General features: G+C 43.2%; 1 protein-coding gene across 2 annotated transcripts in view; it reads right to left on the minus strand.

Moving 5' to 3' along the window:
* LOC119181413 (uncharacterized) overlaps nt 1–16,635 on the minus strand; it is a 59,463-nt gene that overhangs the window by 15,872 nt on the left and 26,956 nt on the right. For both annotated transcript variants that reach the window (XM_075874983.1, XM_075874984.1), the window contains exons 8-16: nt 15,208–15,496; nt 14,614–14,740; nt 12,743–12,831; nt 10,865–11,082; nt 8,917–9,082; nt 7,074–7,243; nt 6,197–6,422; nt 3,717–3,911; nt 2,360–2,501 (exon numbers count right to left, since the gene is read on the minus strand). In XM_075874983.1, coding sequence (XP_075731098.1) covers nt 2,360–2,501; nt 3,717–3,911; nt 6,197–6,422; nt 7,074–7,243; nt 8,917–9,082; nt 10,865–11,082; nt 12,743–12,831; nt 14,614–14,740; nt 15,208–15,496 — 1,622 coding nt within the window. The remainder of the gene's footprint in view (nt 1–2,359; nt 2,502–3,716; nt 3,912–6,196; nt 6,423–7,073; nt 7,244–8,916; nt 9,083–10,864; nt 11,083–12,742; nt 12,832–14,613; nt 14,741–15,207; nt 15,497–16,635) is intronic.

The following is a 16,635-nucleotide window of genomic DNA, read 5'->3' on the forward strand; positions in this document are numbered from 1 at the left end:
ATGATGACAATGGCTGGCTATCGGTAGTGATAAATGCACACAAGCTAACGAGAAAGAGGTCGTTCATAAGTTTTCTTGAACTTAAATTCTTAGTCAAACTTTATAACATACAGTCTACTGAATCACAACAAGATAAAAAAGTCTCATCAAGTTGTTTGATAGTTTCAGGTTAGTGGAAAAATGATTCACATTAAGGGCTTAAAAATCAGCATATTAATTTACAAGACTTACTGTGTAATGCTTTCTTGCTGCAGACGGCTAGAGATGGTCCGTTTGAAACTAAAAGCCACCTAGTTTGAACTTCTGTGGCGTTCTACGCATTTATGTTGCCTGGTTAGAATTTAGGTAGTCACAGAACACCTGGGTCGAGCTAGCATCTATTGTTGTGCCTCAGTACGTTGTCAATAACATGTCAGCTTCATCATACATGTCGTTATGCATGATTGACACCTAGCTGCATGTATCTACCAGTTGACGTTTGGCACAGCAAATGCATAAATGCTGTACAGACTCTAAACATGCTGTACAGATCCGATGTTGCAAGATCCTCATAGCTGAGAAATGCTTAACAAAAACGAGAAACCAGCACTAGTCCAGGGTGCACTGAACAGCCTTGACAGCAAACAAGGACTAACCCAAGTTTTCATTATCGGAGCTGCAACAGTGTCTTAAGTTTTCCAGTAATGAAAAGCTTCACGTCAGCCTGTTCTACGAAGGCCACTAGAAACATGCCAACACACAAAAACATCCATAGATTGGATTACAGTGCAACATTGGCCGTGATAGGGCTAGTCCTTTTTCTCAGATAACATCTTTACTGCAAAACATTAAGTGGCACTCGGGTATGCTTACATGGCAGTTAAAAGAAATGTAGTTCACTGTTGTTAGCATCTTGTAAAAAGGCAGGCAGGTTTCAATGACACACGACGAAAACAGTGACCACCCAAGAAGGGTGTGGAAATGCCGTGGCATCGTAGGCCATGGTTTATCAGCACTTCAGTAAATGCTGCATTTAAAAAGTGTTCCACTAATCCTTAAGCTAAAGAATGACATCTCAAAAATAAAGCAAAAATAAAATTTTATGGTTTGATGTGCTATGACTTGTAAGCCATCAACACAAGCTAATTTTTAGAGGGTAAAAATATTCATTCTCATTATAAACAATATTTTAAGTTCCCTGCCCTTTGAAGTTGAGAACAATGGTAACCTTTAGAGTATCTATATGTAAACACTTTTGAAACACCAAGTAATGATATATGAAGAAATATAACTTTATTGTTTAGAATACAAGAGGTGAAAAAAATAATAAAATTGAAAAGAATATCTCATTTCTCATCGTAATGATAGAAGGACTGATGAGTTTGTTCGGTTAGCCATTTACTTTGAGATTTCCAAAGAAAAATATACAATAGTTCTAGTATCGTTATGAAGAATACTACACTTCTGCCTCTATCTGTCCACTCAATGATGATCTTGATTGCTGCAAGGCTCTGCCGGAAGATTAATTACCTCTCCTTGGCTGTGAATATTGTCAGCATGTATTTATGGACACTACTTGGACAAGAATAGAAAAACCAGTGCTGTTCTCTGTCATCCGCACTGATAATGTACAATAAATGGCAATGCTCAAGGCATGTTGGGAATGCATCATGTAACCCGGTATGTTTTCACCAAGAGAATAAAGGGATAAACCAATTTGCTCCTACCCATTGATGTGAAGTGATATGAGGTAACTGCAGCATGGACACACTGTAAGCAAACCTCTATTGCACAGATTCACTTCTTTTTCTGTTCGTTCAAAGTCACACACAGATTTATGAACTTCTCCACATGAATAGAGAAAGCACTCTTCACGCACTTTGACAGCGCTGTTACATCAACTGACAACAAAGCCTGGCAGCTGTTGGCATTGCATATCGCACTTAGACAGGCTAATTAGGGAGAACGCTTTCAGGAATGACCGCTCGTGCTATCGCACTTCAATGCCTGGGTTGACGAAACAACAAATTGATGCCACACTAAACACCCACTGAGCTCTCCCTCTCAAAGCAGTCAGCGAGGAAGGTGCAGCACACTGTCCATTTCGTCGCCTGCTACACAAACACAGCAACAGAAGCAGGGGTGGTAGCAGACAATACACACACACTGCTTGAAACCAGACTCTTGCACTTGGGCGGGGCCAGTAGGGTTGTGTTCAAGCAAGGATGATGCAGGGATGATTTCTCGGTTTCCCGCGGGTAGAGGATAACGAGGGTAACGCACTGTCTTGTCAACTTTTCATCGCCCGCTAGCGCGCAACAGCAGAAGCAGGGGTGATACGGCGGGTGAGGTGTGCCCCCTTAAAAGTATCGGAATTCACCTTTCTTCCCCTGTCGCTCGCGACGGACCCAGTCGGCCGGAGCAGGTGGCTGGCGAGGTCCGCCTCCACGCGGACTTCCCATGCCAAGCCCTGATGAACTCATCGAATCTCCCCCAAGGTCATGAGGTGGGGAGGAATCGCCCTGCAACATAATGTGATAAACAGGAGAGTTACAGACAATGCTAACTTGTACACACTGTACTGTAGCATGCAAACCTGTACATGTAAGTGAAACAGGTTTGGACAATGCAGTGAAGATGAGCAGTTCCATTCTCAGCTCTGAACAATTTTGCAAACAGGACTGCAATACAAATGCCTCGTTTTCCCTGTATGGCTTCTCCTATTTTTTTTTAATCATAGCTGGTGTACAGACAAGGAGAAAATGGGGAAGCAACTTGGCACACAATATTGACATGACAGAGCTCAGCCCAGCAAATCATTTTGCTAATACTATGCATGGTTTTACTGAAGTAGACTAAAAGACAAGCCAACAAGTATGATCGCTTCTTTAGAAACTACTTTGCCCTGGAGCAATGAAAAAAAAAACGAACACTGTCATCATGGCAAACAGCAGACCACTTTTGAAGACACTGGATTTTTTTTTTCTCTTTTTTTCAAGGATTGATGATCACCTTTTCTTTCCTTTGGAGTAATGTCACTCCACAGATTATTAGTAATAAGATCACGGTGAATGAGACAACACTTTGCTGTACCTGAGTAACCTTTTTTTGTTCCATTAGTGCGACACCTTGCGGCAGTTGCGAGCCCTGACGTAGTGTGCCCACGAGCATGCGCGGCCCAACAGACATGCATATCTGCTTTGTACAAGAGACAACGTTGAAAGGTGCGCTTGTTTAACCAAAGAAGTACGCTCCCTCAGGGCACTTTTGGCACCTCGGTTCCAAAAGATGACACGCCTAGCAAGGTTGCCTGCTTGCGCACTATACACAGATGTGGAAGCCGCTGCACAGGTGCATCAAGTGGTTCGTTTCATCGGCATCTTCTGCCTGGAGTACATGACAGACTGCTAAATATTGCTACAGCACCTACCCCTCCTGCAACACACGCATGTAGCTTTGTAGCATTTGCTGCTGCTGTAACTTTGCCTCGACATTGTCATGAGTTGGCAAGTCCGCTCCACTGCTTCAATTTGTGCAAGTGAAAAGGCAGTACACACATTATGCATTAAATGCTGCATTGTATAGCTCATGACTGCCTAGCTGAGCATCAACTACATTTCTGAATACTTGGTCAGGGAACGGATGAATAGCAATAACTAGCTGCCATTAACCAAACTGGCTCGTGACCCATGCAGAGGCTAGGCTGAAGGCAACCAGGTGCTCATGTTTGTTGTTACCTCAAGGCCCATGTCAGCAAACGCTCCACCAGGCGGATAAGGAGAGCGGTTGTAGTTCTCCCGACTTGAAGAGCGCTCATATCCAACACTTCCGGAGTCGTCAAGATGGTATGGTGTGACGATTGTATGTGGCACATGGCCAACCTGGCCTCGGATGTTGCGAGTCTTCCACCACTTGCGGCTGTCATCTAGAATCTGCAATGAATACAGCTCAACATGAAACTACAGCTCATGTTCAAAGCCGTTCCATGTTACAATACAGTGGACTCTCATTAAATGGAACCTGAAGGAACCAGGAAAATGTGTACCGTTTAACAGGAGTTCTATTTACTGAGAGTTGAACTGGGGTGCAGTATGCAGGGATAAAGCCGATCATATCAGAGGCAGTTGTTCCATTCAAACAGCAGTTCCGTTTTATCAAATTTCCGTTTACTGAGAGGCGAGTGTATAGCTGTTGGCAGTTGATTGTGCGAACGATAACCTCAATAATATTGCACTCACAGCAAGATGTGCTGGAAACACTACTACATAAATAACACTACCATGTGTCCATCTACAAAACAGCGCTATTATAGACATGGACAAGGGAACACACAAAGACGGATGCTGCCTTGCGTGTTCCGTCCTTGCGTGTTCCCTTGTCTGTGTTCAAAGTAGCGCTGTTTTTTTTAATGGATCCTTATCAACGAGCTCATTTCCAAGCACTTCTAACTCACTGTCATGAGCTTTTCTCAAATGTAAAATAGCACTGCTTCTGGTATTTGTTTGACAGGCTCTTTGTTAAAAACTAACCACATTGTGGGGTTTGATATATAAAAGTGGCACAGCGGGTTACAAGGAACGCCGTAGTGAAAGACTCCAAATTAATTTAGAGTGCCTGAGATTCTAGGTATAAAGGGTTACTAAATATGCTTTTCATTGTGGTGAGGGGAGGTGCTCATGCACACAATGAATGAATGATACGCAAGTATGACCTTTTCCATTCGGTTCCTCATGGAATATGGCTGCCATGGCAGACGAAAAGTCTTCTGTAAGATGAAATGTTCTACAATGTTTCATTAGACGACAAGTTGGCATGTTGTCCTGATTAACGGGTAACAAAGTTTGAATTGACGAGAGCTTACAGTATGGTCAAAGTACCTTTGGCTTGGCAAAAATGATTTCTATTTAAAGGAGCACTGACATCAAATTTAATCATGCCAAGATATTTGTGTCAGAGAGTATCCATAGACCCTGTCGCAGCGATTCGCAACCTAAAACGCAACTGAAGGATAAATAAATATCACTTTTATTGATTTATATCACTGGTATCTAGCACTATTCAAAACGGCCGGCAATCCCGCCATTCTCAGGTGCTACCTCGCGGTCTCCTTCAGATCACGCCACAGCTGACCACTTCTCCACAGAAAAAAGTGACGTCAGGCTCAGCTGCTCCACAAACATTTCGTGCTTCGATTGACCTTTTGCAGAACAGTGATTTTGAAATGGACGCCGTTCCAAGCAGCACTGCAGAGGTGCCCGAGGATGCACGCTTCAGCCATGTTCGCTCGTGTGTCTCAGTTAGCTATATTGGTGTGTTTTGGAGTGCAAAGCATTCAGGTATACGCAGAGGGGTCAATGCAATATAGCTATCGCGAATGAGCATCAGCGGAGATAGAATACATTTCCTGCTTGCCAGGTTTTTTTTTTGCGCTTCCAGATGGCCCCATCTATCCAGCCTCTCGCGGATAACACGGTATTACCACTTTTATGCGGACGCAATGTCTACAGATGAACTAAACTTCAACGATACCTGCGTGTTACTTGTTAGTGATGATATCTGACTATATGCTGTTCCACTTCTGATAGATTGTGGTCTTGTTGATGAGTAACACATACGTGATCTGAAAACACACCCTCATTGCGCTTTTTCCATGCTCCGAATTAGACGACTGCAACACACCTGCAACTAACAACGATTCTTCGAAATGCTGACCGACAAGCACATTTAATCATGCTCTTTTGTTTGGCCGTTCTTTTAAAGGTGGTTTTTATCTTGATAGGTTCACAATATCATTCAAACCGGTGCGACGAAGATCAGACGCGACGAGCGAGTGCGTTTCTGCGCTTTGGCACCAGTCGGCGCCACAATAAGAACACTCGGATCGTACACGTCATCGCTACTAGGGCATCGTCACTCAGGATGGTATTTGTGAAATGTATCACACCGAACACGTAGCACTAGTCAATGTTGCAGGGCAGTTTATTTTCCGTTTTTCCCACTAAGCTTTTCTATGCTGTTTGACATCGATTTAAAATAACTCCCACGCGACGGATACCGTTCAAATTTGGCCAAGAAGATTTACGCATACCAAGAGATAGAATGATGGTCACATCTCTATCTTGAAATTTGATATCAGTGGTCCTTTAATATTTCTAAGTGGAGTCCAATTTGACTTCTGCAGGAATGTAGTACAGTAGTCGGGGGAAAAAGTACATACCTCAAGGAATTCTCCCCGCACAACGGTTAGCTCCTTGTCATTGTTGGCAGTACGGGGGTAAACCACTTGTACTATTTTGGCTCCTTGGTCACGGAGGGCCTCTGCCCATGCACGCCACTGCCTTTGTGGATCACCTCCTCCGGCTTCCATAGAGTCGACACTGAGCTCCGAGCGTTGGTCCCGTGGGTCATGAATGTCTGACTCAGATGGAGTCTGTGCACCAGGCCTGCAAAATTTAACACCATGCCATAGAGTTAACTAAACATTACCAAGTTAGAAATGTGGCATCACAAGTTTCTTATAGTGGTAGATCATCCAGCGTGGCAGCAGTGGGTGGTATGGCTGCTAATATTTGCTTTGTTACCGCTCCCCATCAGCTGTGACTCGTCCTTAATTCAAGTCCACTGCAGCGTAATTGTCTCTGAGAAACCTACAAGTATTTTTGACCTGCATTGCTTCCACTGGTATTGTAGAATGCGGCAATACTGAAACGCAAAAAACAATTACGAAACAGCAGTATGTGTAGTTTTATTTGAACTAAGAAACCACATGCTGTTCCAAGTAATATAGGAATAATACATAGTAATAGCATAAGGATAAATAAACTGTATTATGGTCCCTCGGAGCACACTCTAGCACGTTGCGTGCCACTCCCATGTTGGAACAAAAATACCTCTCTGCTCAGCAAATATTTAAGAATGCTTCACCAAGTAGACGTAGTGTGCAGCTACTCATCTTGGAGGTGTCAGCTAGCAAAGAGCGCAGATTGAGATAACGACATACAGCATACAATCATTAAGGTGTTCGTCATGTTGTGGTGTGCAGTTGTGCTCTAGATCATCAGATGAACCCTAACAGTGACAGTTCAGTTACTTGCCTTTCCATGTGGTCGCGTGGTGAGAAGCCTCGATCGTAAGGCGAAGCCTGCAGCGGTGCCACGCGTTCACTGAGATAGTCACTGCCACCATAGCGGCTGTCTATGTCATGTTGTGATGACACGACGTTTCCACGATGGGGGTGGTAATCGGGAACATCGCGAAGTTCAACCTGTGCACAAGTGGAGAAAAGGGATGTGCACGTAAACAAAGGTGGTTGGAATGATTACGCAGATAATACTGTGAGTGTTTCTCATGGAGGAATAATAGTTTCACAGATCACGCATTTTTATGTCCTGATTTTAAATATATAAATATCTTTCTAGTAAAATAGGCATTTTTTAAGGAGTATGAAACACTTCATGTACCTCGCCAGGAGTGAGATTTACTTCTAAACTAACCAAGTTTTAAAGAAAATCAGCATGTCACAATAACTTGGAATATATACTGTATGTAATAAAACAAGAATTAAAGTTCCAGGCCCCTTTGAACAAAAGTTATGATATGTCGAACTTTCATTAGCAAAATTTCAGCTCAACATGATTCGCATGCAAATGTTCAAAGTACCATAACTTTCGTTCAAATAGGTCTAGGATACCCATTCTTGCTTTACTGCAATACAGTAGACATTCCAGGTAATTGTGATACACTGATTTGCATTATAACCCTCATAGTTTAGAAATAAATCTTGCTGTAATCCGTACAAAAACTATTCTTCAATATTTTAAAAGCTACATATATTGAAACAGTAATAGCGTGTTTGAAATAAGCACATAAAGTACCTCAACTGTAGCTTATGTTTTATAAATACCTACTAAAAAACAAACAAAATAAAATGTTTCTAAAGCAGGGTCTCCCCTTAATCCACTTGTGCAACCATGAAGTCATACTATTTTGTGACTGGCAGTGTTTGTATTCATCAACCATCACTTTTGCACACAGACTGATACATTTTGGGATGCAACATGTACAGATTCATAGGCTGCTTCTCTGCCTGTTATGAGACTGCAGATGAGGAACGTTTTTCCGATGAATAATTATGCGTCAAACTTAGGGAATAAACTTCTGTGAGTACTTGGCTGCTGCTTTAATATGTTTATAGCTTTGAAGCTTTGACAATCTGTTTAAAATTTACAATTTCAAGAACCTGAGCTCGCACTCACATGACATTTATTAGGCAAGTGTACTAGTCTGGTACTGGGCTTGCCACCAGTGCCCAGCACTGTGACTCCTGTGAGTTCACCACCCTGATTGCCAACACCTGAACCGCTGACAGGTGGTTTGAGATTTTACTCCAGGAAAGTTTAGCATTTTGCAAATACAGGTTTGGGTACCTGTTTTTGAAAATCCACATGACCAAGTCATTACTAAATATGCAAAGAAGGCTAACAAAATGCTAGGGACTGATACTGTGACATGGTTGTGATGGTGAGGAACGCAGTAGCCAGAACATTAAAGGCCAAGCTCTTTATTGGGGGAACTTGCGCCTAGCAAAACAAAACACTCATAGCACTGCAGATAGTTGCGGGCATTGTAACCTTATTTTAAAGTCTACCGCGTGGGTTTTTTTAATTCAAGAGCCACGATACATTCCAGCATAGTCTCTGGTGCTTGCGTAAATTCCAGAATAAACTACTTAAGTTGCAAATGCCAATTGTCAAAAACATACGAAAATGTTCTATCAGGGCACAACTTGTGCCATATGGTAATGTGTATAACAGCTTCAGCTTGTGAAAGCTGGTCACAGTGAAGAAGAAACAGTATGCTTTGAATTCAGTTCCATATAACAATTTGTCAAGGGATTGTATGTCATCTAGACAGCATCACTGCAGGAGCACGACTTACCTCTTCTTGTGACCGTCGGCGCATACGAGGTGGCTGAGAGGGTGGAGGTGCCTGATCGTCAGACCCGCTACAGTCAGGCGCCCATCCATCCGAGAAGACTGGCTGATAGCTCTCCGACTCATAACCTTTCCACATGTCCCGTGGTACCACCCAAGCGTCGCCTAGGCTGCAGGCACAGACAGTGCGAATAATGTTCAGTAGCAGTGGTAGTGGAACAACTTGGTAGGGGTTCACAATTATTATAGTTATCGTCAGTGTTTCGTGTTTTTCGTGGCACAATTTCATAATCATGAGAGCAAATAGGTTGAATTCCTACCTTTACAGCAAAAGGGACAACAAGCACAGTTAGACATTGCAAAAAATAAAAAAAGTCGGAGTTTCGCAGCAAGGTCGTAGCAATGAATGCAATAGTAAGAAATCGGAATGTCACACGAGGAACGAAAAGGAGCTCCAAACTTGCTGCACATCGCTGAAGCGCAAAAAAGGATTCTCGAAAATAACACACAGGTATACAGAGGACAAGTGCAAACTAACAACTGTTAAAGTAGTTATGTCTTTGTATTTGAGCAGTGCTTTTCAGGGGCGTAGCACCTTAAGGGCGAGGCCTGTCTCATAGCTACATCATATGGGGCACCACTCCAGTAACACTCTGTTAACATATGATATGTGAGACACAAAAAAAGCTTTAACAATAGACTAATATCAATCATAATTGTGACAGAACAATATAAAACACCCACAGCACCAACCCTTTATACTAGTTGGGGAGTTTGGCGCAGACATTTAGACCTTTGGACCTAGCTTTGTCATCCACTCTTTATGTCACTTTGTCATTTTAGGTCACTTTATGTCACTAAATTTGCATTACCCTGTTTACTCACGTAATCCTCGCACTCGCATAATTTTCGCACCCCCCACAAAAATACGATTTCTTTTTTTCCTTGAGTAATTATCGTACCCCCGAAAACTACCGCAATAATGTCGTCTGCTCGTTCCAGCCACTGATGATGATAGCGCGCGCCATCTCTGAAGCATCAAGCGTACTATTATTGCACGGAGATTCGATTCAATCCAAGCCAAGCCAAAGTGGCAAGTGCTCGTTGCGGCGTGTTTGGAATTTTTTCTTTTGTATAATTTGTTTTTGCCTTTTTTATTTGTACATATACAAGACATCACGGTGACTGCAAAAATCCACTGAGAGTGTTCATATAACTGCTATCACAATAAAATGAAAGTACTGGTAAAATAAGTGACTGGGAGATGCCTAATTCATGAAGCTTTCAGCTGCAGCAAGACATGTGCTGCTTGCTTTTCTGCTATGGATATGTGCCCCGGCGTCCAAAAGATACTTGCATCTTTGAGGTCGCACTTGAGGAGAACTTTAAGGGCTGATCCTTTCAGGAATATTTTTCTTGTGAATTTGTCACGATCGTTATTGATGGAGAACTTGTTCTGATTGCTGATATAATACCCAGTTAGTCTGGGTGCGGTGGTCCCATCATATGCATGCGTTGAAGTGGCAGCGAGCTGTCCACCCGATTCATCCACCACACTGGCTACATATTTGCTTATCCTTCAGTTCAGTATTCAGCAGCATTCGTTTGTTGTACCCTCCAATTGTTGCTATAGCTCACTAGACTGCTGTAACAATTGAGCTCGTGCTTTTATTGTTCCCTTGCTGGTGCATGTTCCTAGGGTTTTTATAAGCATGGTAATTTACCTAAATTCGACCCTCATGTTAGACTCAAACACCGAAATACATAACTTCTTTTTTTTTTTCTGGACGCAATGAAAATTTGATGCACTACAATAGAGTAAATACGGTAAGTATTAGTTAAAGCAAGTATACCAATTATTGCATTGATTAAGGGAGCTTGGCAGTACCAAGGATTCACACCAGGGTGTTTATTATCTCTTGCGTTATTCGTTTCTTATTTATTTGACTGACCTGTGCCAGAGGTCACTCTCCTTGGACGTGCAGCAGTTGGCCAGCAGCTCAAGTGCGTCCCTCGTCAACAGGGGACTAACCACACGTGCCGCCAGGCTAGCACCTGTGCCGGGACGGCCACAATCTCGCGCTGCGTCCACAATAACCGCAAGAGGAGTAAACAGGAAGTGAACCAGTTCGGGAGAATTTGGCTCGTGGATGTGGTTCTTCAGTTTGGCCTGCGACACGATGAAACATTAGTAGTTAGAAAGTTCACTGCAGCCAAATCAAGCTTAAACCGGAAGCGTTAGCTGACTGAGCGATGAACTGTTCAATTGGATTCTACATTAATCTTCAATTAATCACACATGCACCTGTACAGAGTGGCAATCAGTCACTTTGTGAAGCTTTCATCCCCCTTTCAGCCGAAATAATATCTAAGCATTATACTTCCAGCCTGCACAAAAGGATAGGTGCAAGCAGAGAGCTTGTGCAACTGGATTTAATAACTCTACCAAGGAAATTTTCAGTGGGCTTGAATGCTCCCCAGCTGATTCATCCACATCTTCTCAATCAGCACTCACAGAAATGTTTTGCAAACGGAACTTCTTTGTTTGTGATCAAGGCCATGGAGTAAAATAAGACAGGAGTGCCGACTCCGGTCATCTGGAAGGGACATATTGTGCAATGCTACTTCCTGTTTCATGGCGTGTTCACCAGATGGTGCTACAAATAGAGAAAGTGGCGGAAGAGAGGCACCATGATCCTCAAGGTAGTCGTGGGCAGGGGTTCTCATTGTCGTTGCTATAGCAACGGTGCATAGTCACACTTTGCCACATTCCTATGTCTACATGCCCGCATGTTTTGTTGTGTGCTTTATGATAGTTGCTCCCCGCTGCCGGTCTCTGCCAGTCAGCGCATGCACTCATGAGTGGAGGTGTAGAACGATTTCCTCATGCCTCGACAGATGGAGCTACATGTCAGGATCAGCACAAGGCGAGTAGGAAGCAGGTGTAAAAGCACGAAGAGGAGTGGAGCGTGAGAGCAAAGGAATGAGTCAGACTGCTGCATCTGTGTCGCACAGTTTGTCCGGAGTGAATGCCCTGGGCGGTTGCGGAGGTGGTTCTCCTCGCTTACTTTACTCTGCGGTCAAGGCCTGCTTCACTTTAGCAAGGATGCCGCTACTCGAGCAGTGCCTTAGTTAGCGATGTCTTGTGTGTTAAGTTCTTTGTGCAACACTTGAGCTCACGATATTGTAATGTCTTGCTTTATCTAGGCAGCACACATTACTGTTGAGGGATTATCGTTGTCTTGGACAGCCATGAATTACTGTCAACAAAGGTCTGGACCCCATTGGAATTCTGCTTTCATGCGAGTAAGCCCACTGTGCCTTCCTCAGTTTGCTGAACATATTGTAACTGCCACAAAGCTAGAAACATGGAAAAAAGGGGACGACAGAGCAGACGAGTGCCAAACCAATTGGCGCTCATCTGTATCTTTCCTCCCCTCTCTTTCAGGTTTCTAGCTTTGTGGCAGCTACAATATGTTCCACAAACTGAGGCACCAATTCACCCAAAAACAAGTTCTTCTAGTGCCTTCCTCAGTTTCCCTACCTGCCATGGTATCTAAGTGGCAATGGTGTCAGCCTGCTGATAACGAGGGTGCAGGTTTCATTTCCTGCCACAGCGGCCGCATTTTGATAGGGAAGAAGTGCGAAAAGACCTGTGCATTAGTTTCAGTTGCACATCAAAGAACCCCAGGTGAACAAAAATCTAGAACCCACTCTTCCTTCCATCTTTGGAAAAACATGCAGACATTGTGTTTAGCAGCAAGAATGATGTCATAGAACAGACAGGACAGCGGTTCAAAAAAAGAAGAGAACAGGTTCTGGCCACTTACCAGAAGGTTGAAGGACAGTTTGAACTTCTGCAGGATGTCAACAAATTCTCTATCTGGCGGTGGCTTGGCACGCATGCTCAGCATTCCATCTGCATTGTCAAGGTGTGTCGTAAAAGCACATGCATGGCTGTCTGACTTTGACTCTCTACAAATATTTCAAGAACGGAAAAGGCCAATTATCTTGTTTTGAAAGGAAAAATATCCTTATAATACAGAAGCTCCTCAAAGGCAAACACAAAACAATATAAAGATTGTTGGAGCGCACTTGAGCTTTGCCTTCAAGAGCAGATCGCGATAGCGTAACCTGGCCTCGTGCACGTCTTCATAACTGCCAACCCGTCTCAGTCCTCGGTGCATGTCTCAACCATGCCATAGGGAAACGAACGACTGTGCGCATCACATTGACTATTTCAAAGTATCACTGAATGCCTATTGCAAGCACGGTTGACTAGTGCCCCCTACACCATCATTATTTCTTTTGCGAATCCGCGAAGTGCCCACCATGTGTCTGTAGGGCAAATATGTCTGAGCACTCTTTAATGAGTTGGTCTTTGGAGCACCCACTCATCGCTCAATTCTGATCACTTGACGCCTGGCACGCTTCTGCCATGCAATATTTGAGACTCCTTCCACTACATGACATTCATTAGTGTTTTTGTCCAAAGCAGCTTCAATAAATCTCGTGGCTCTGTGGTGGAACACCCGCTTTCCGTGCAGATCGCCTGTGTTCAATCCTCACTCCAACCCAAAAATGTTCATTTATTTTACATGAACCTTTGTCGTTTTTTCGGCCAAGGACAAGAGAATCGCTTTTAACTCACAATTAACAAGGCCATCACCGACGCTGGCATTTCTGCAAAACGAGATTTTGAATGCTATAGCGTTAAAAATTTCCTCACTTAAAATTTAATTCCACAGCAGTGTGCTGTATCCATGGGAATCTAGGCAAAGTTCCAAAATTTTAGCCTGTATGTCAGAAAATTTTAACAAGACTGTTCATGGGCCTAGTTTGTATTCACTTAAAGACATAATTTAGCCACAACAAAAAACACAACAGAATGTGCTGCTTGCATAGTGGCCGTGTTCTTTTCTTTGCTTATGTTTTACTTTGCAGATAAATTGTGTTCATCAGAAAATTCATTTGCTTTCATAGTAAAAATGAAGTAACATACAACATTGAATGCTTTGGTACTACTGCTGCCGAATGGTTATTGAAACATTAACATTTCACACTTGCTCCATTATTCAGCCAGCTTCTACAGAAAACTGTTGTGAAGAGACCACCAGTTATTCAACACTCAGAGTGCAGTCAAACTCTGTTTCCAGGCGACAGAGAGTTAACGCAAGCAATTATAGCAGATCGATCAATCTGCCGTAACTACGGTCAAAATATAAACTGACCAGGTTGTATGGAAGCACGTATGCTTGTTAAATATGAAGTCACTTAAACGTGATATTTCACAGTAAGTATTCAAACCTTTAAGCCGTTTTCACCAATTGGCCATCAAGTGCATCAAGTCAATGGCATTGCTCTCGAAAACGACTCTGATGCCTTCAGTTTTTTTTCTTTTGCCGAATTCCTACATGCAACTGCTCTTTTGCATAATTTTACGTTGCCACATCCACTTCTATTATGTACTTATGTAAATTGTCTGTTACACTTATAACCACTGGCTTGCATAAGCCACACCCAATTGTCTGGAACTTTCCAGATTATTCTGAAATGTTCCGATAAGCTTGAGAGTGCAGCGAGAACATGTCTGGACCTAATGCGGCCACCATCAATAAGGCTGGAGTCCTTGATGCAGCATGTATAAATGCTGAGATTTAAACATAGGAGATAGAGGATAAGTTCTGAAGGTGCCACTTGCCTCCGAGATCCTTCTTTTTGTTCTTGCGTGACTTGCGGCGACGTTCGAGTTCCCGGTAGGCTGCAGCAGCATGCTGAAGTCGGGCAATGAATCGTTCGATGTCGTCAAAGCAGTGGTTAAGAATGGCCTGAAAGTAAAACAACAAAGTGACAATGCATTGTTTAACAGTAGTCTCACATTACTATGCAGTTCTGAATGATGAGAGAAAAAAAAAGAGGGAGGGGACATTTGCATAAGATTTTCAGAAAGGCTTTGATGGCTTTTCACAAAGTGCTATTGTGCCAATGCAGCGGGCACACGCATCTTGCTAAATTGAAACCTTACTGCATTTAATTTATGCTGATTGTTTCACTAAACATGACATCACATGTGATACAAAATGGTTTGAATGGTATTGTTAAGCTGCATCGCATAAGCAAACTGCTAGTACGAATGACATGACATGAATCATACCTCTACATATTTTTCTTTTATGCTTGACATGGAATCTTTTAGTCGCAAATGTAAGAAGTGACTTTTATAGCACTGCCTGCCACATATAAAAGGGAGCATACTGTTTCTGAAAATTTAAATGAAAGTGGAGGCGTTACTTACCACGTCGCGTTCGTACTTCTCGCTAGTTGTCGAGCTGGTCTCATCATTAGATTCGCGCGTATAGCCGATCCCACGCGCGTGGTGTGCATCTATCTTGTCATGAGGTGGCGGTCCCCCACGGAGCATGGGACCGTGTGAAGGTGGCGGCGGAGACCCCTGTGACACAGCAGCTGCGTTGAAGATGCTGACTTGCTCACGCACGTTGATGCCGCCGCCGTTGACGGGGGGCTCGGGTGCTGCCACATTTGGTGGTGGCGGCAGGCCTGACCCTCGATCGTGACTGCTGCGTCTACGCAACCAATAGGGAGGGTAAGAGAACTCTTTCCTAAACGTTGTTCAAGGAGGATTGACCACAGATCTAATGCCTCTTAGAATTGGTGCAAAAGAAATCTTTCTTACTACATTTCAACAAAATGATATGCAAGGCGACACGATGACACATGCAATAATATGTTAGTTCTGCCTGTGTGCAAAAATTTTTTACATTTATTTTATCACACAAGTTCTTATGTTTTTAGATTTGCTGTGAAGCACATGTTTGTGGTATGCATATAGTATCTTGAAACATGTCCCACATGTCGCTGCCTGACACGATACCTTTCGTTTCGTGAGACAAATGATTCTTATGCTCTGCCTCAACTTATGCTCTTCCAATATGTGATCATGAGGCTGCAGACCTCCTGGTGTGACCCATCATGCGACCCACATACATAAATTGGCCCAGTTTCGATGTCATCATTTCTTGATTGACCCAGTTTACTGTTACACTGTCTCCCAAGTGTGAACCAGCTGATCTGGCAAGCCAGACATGTTGAATCCCAGGGAGATAAGTTTTGCCTTGACAATATAACCATGCGTTTTAGGTTGGATATTCGCTGCATTGAGGACATTCATGTCTGCCCCGTTTCACCGGGGACAGAGCTAGCCACTGGCTCGAGTGTAGAGCCAGTACAAATCGCAACATAAATTGGTTCGCCTGCCACACAACCATCATGTCTAATCAATAGAAAACACACTGGCACCAAACTTAGGGGCAGTAGGCAGAGCAAGCCTCACATAATGAATAAATAAGGCAGTAAAGTAACACACTAAAAAAACTCTCTAAGCCATCATTAGGTTATGGCCATCAGGCTCAGCGAGTGCACTCTCCAAAAAGCTATTCCATTCACTCTTCCTCTCGCAGCCTCGACCCAACATTTGCCCACTCATAGAAGGCGTAGTGACCGAAAACATTTGTTCAGCTGCATTGCTTTGGACTAGGCCTAAAATAGACATGCATTTTGACATGGTTGTCACACACTTAGCTAATACATTTATTTTGGTTTCAACCATGTTGCGCTATGCCTTTCAGGCTCCATGGTAGTGTCTCGGGTACGTGAAGAGGAGGGCGGAGGGTAGACACGAAAAAAGATGAAGCAGACAATATAG

Source organism: Rhipicephalus microplus, chromosome 10 (assembly GCF_043290135.1).
Source record: "Rhipicephalus microplus isolate Deutch F79 chromosome 10, USDA_Rmic, whole genome shotgun sequence".
Classification (NCBI taxonomy): Eukaryota; Metazoa; Arthropoda; class Arachnida; order Ixodida; family Ixodidae; genus Rhipicephalus; species Rhipicephalus microplus.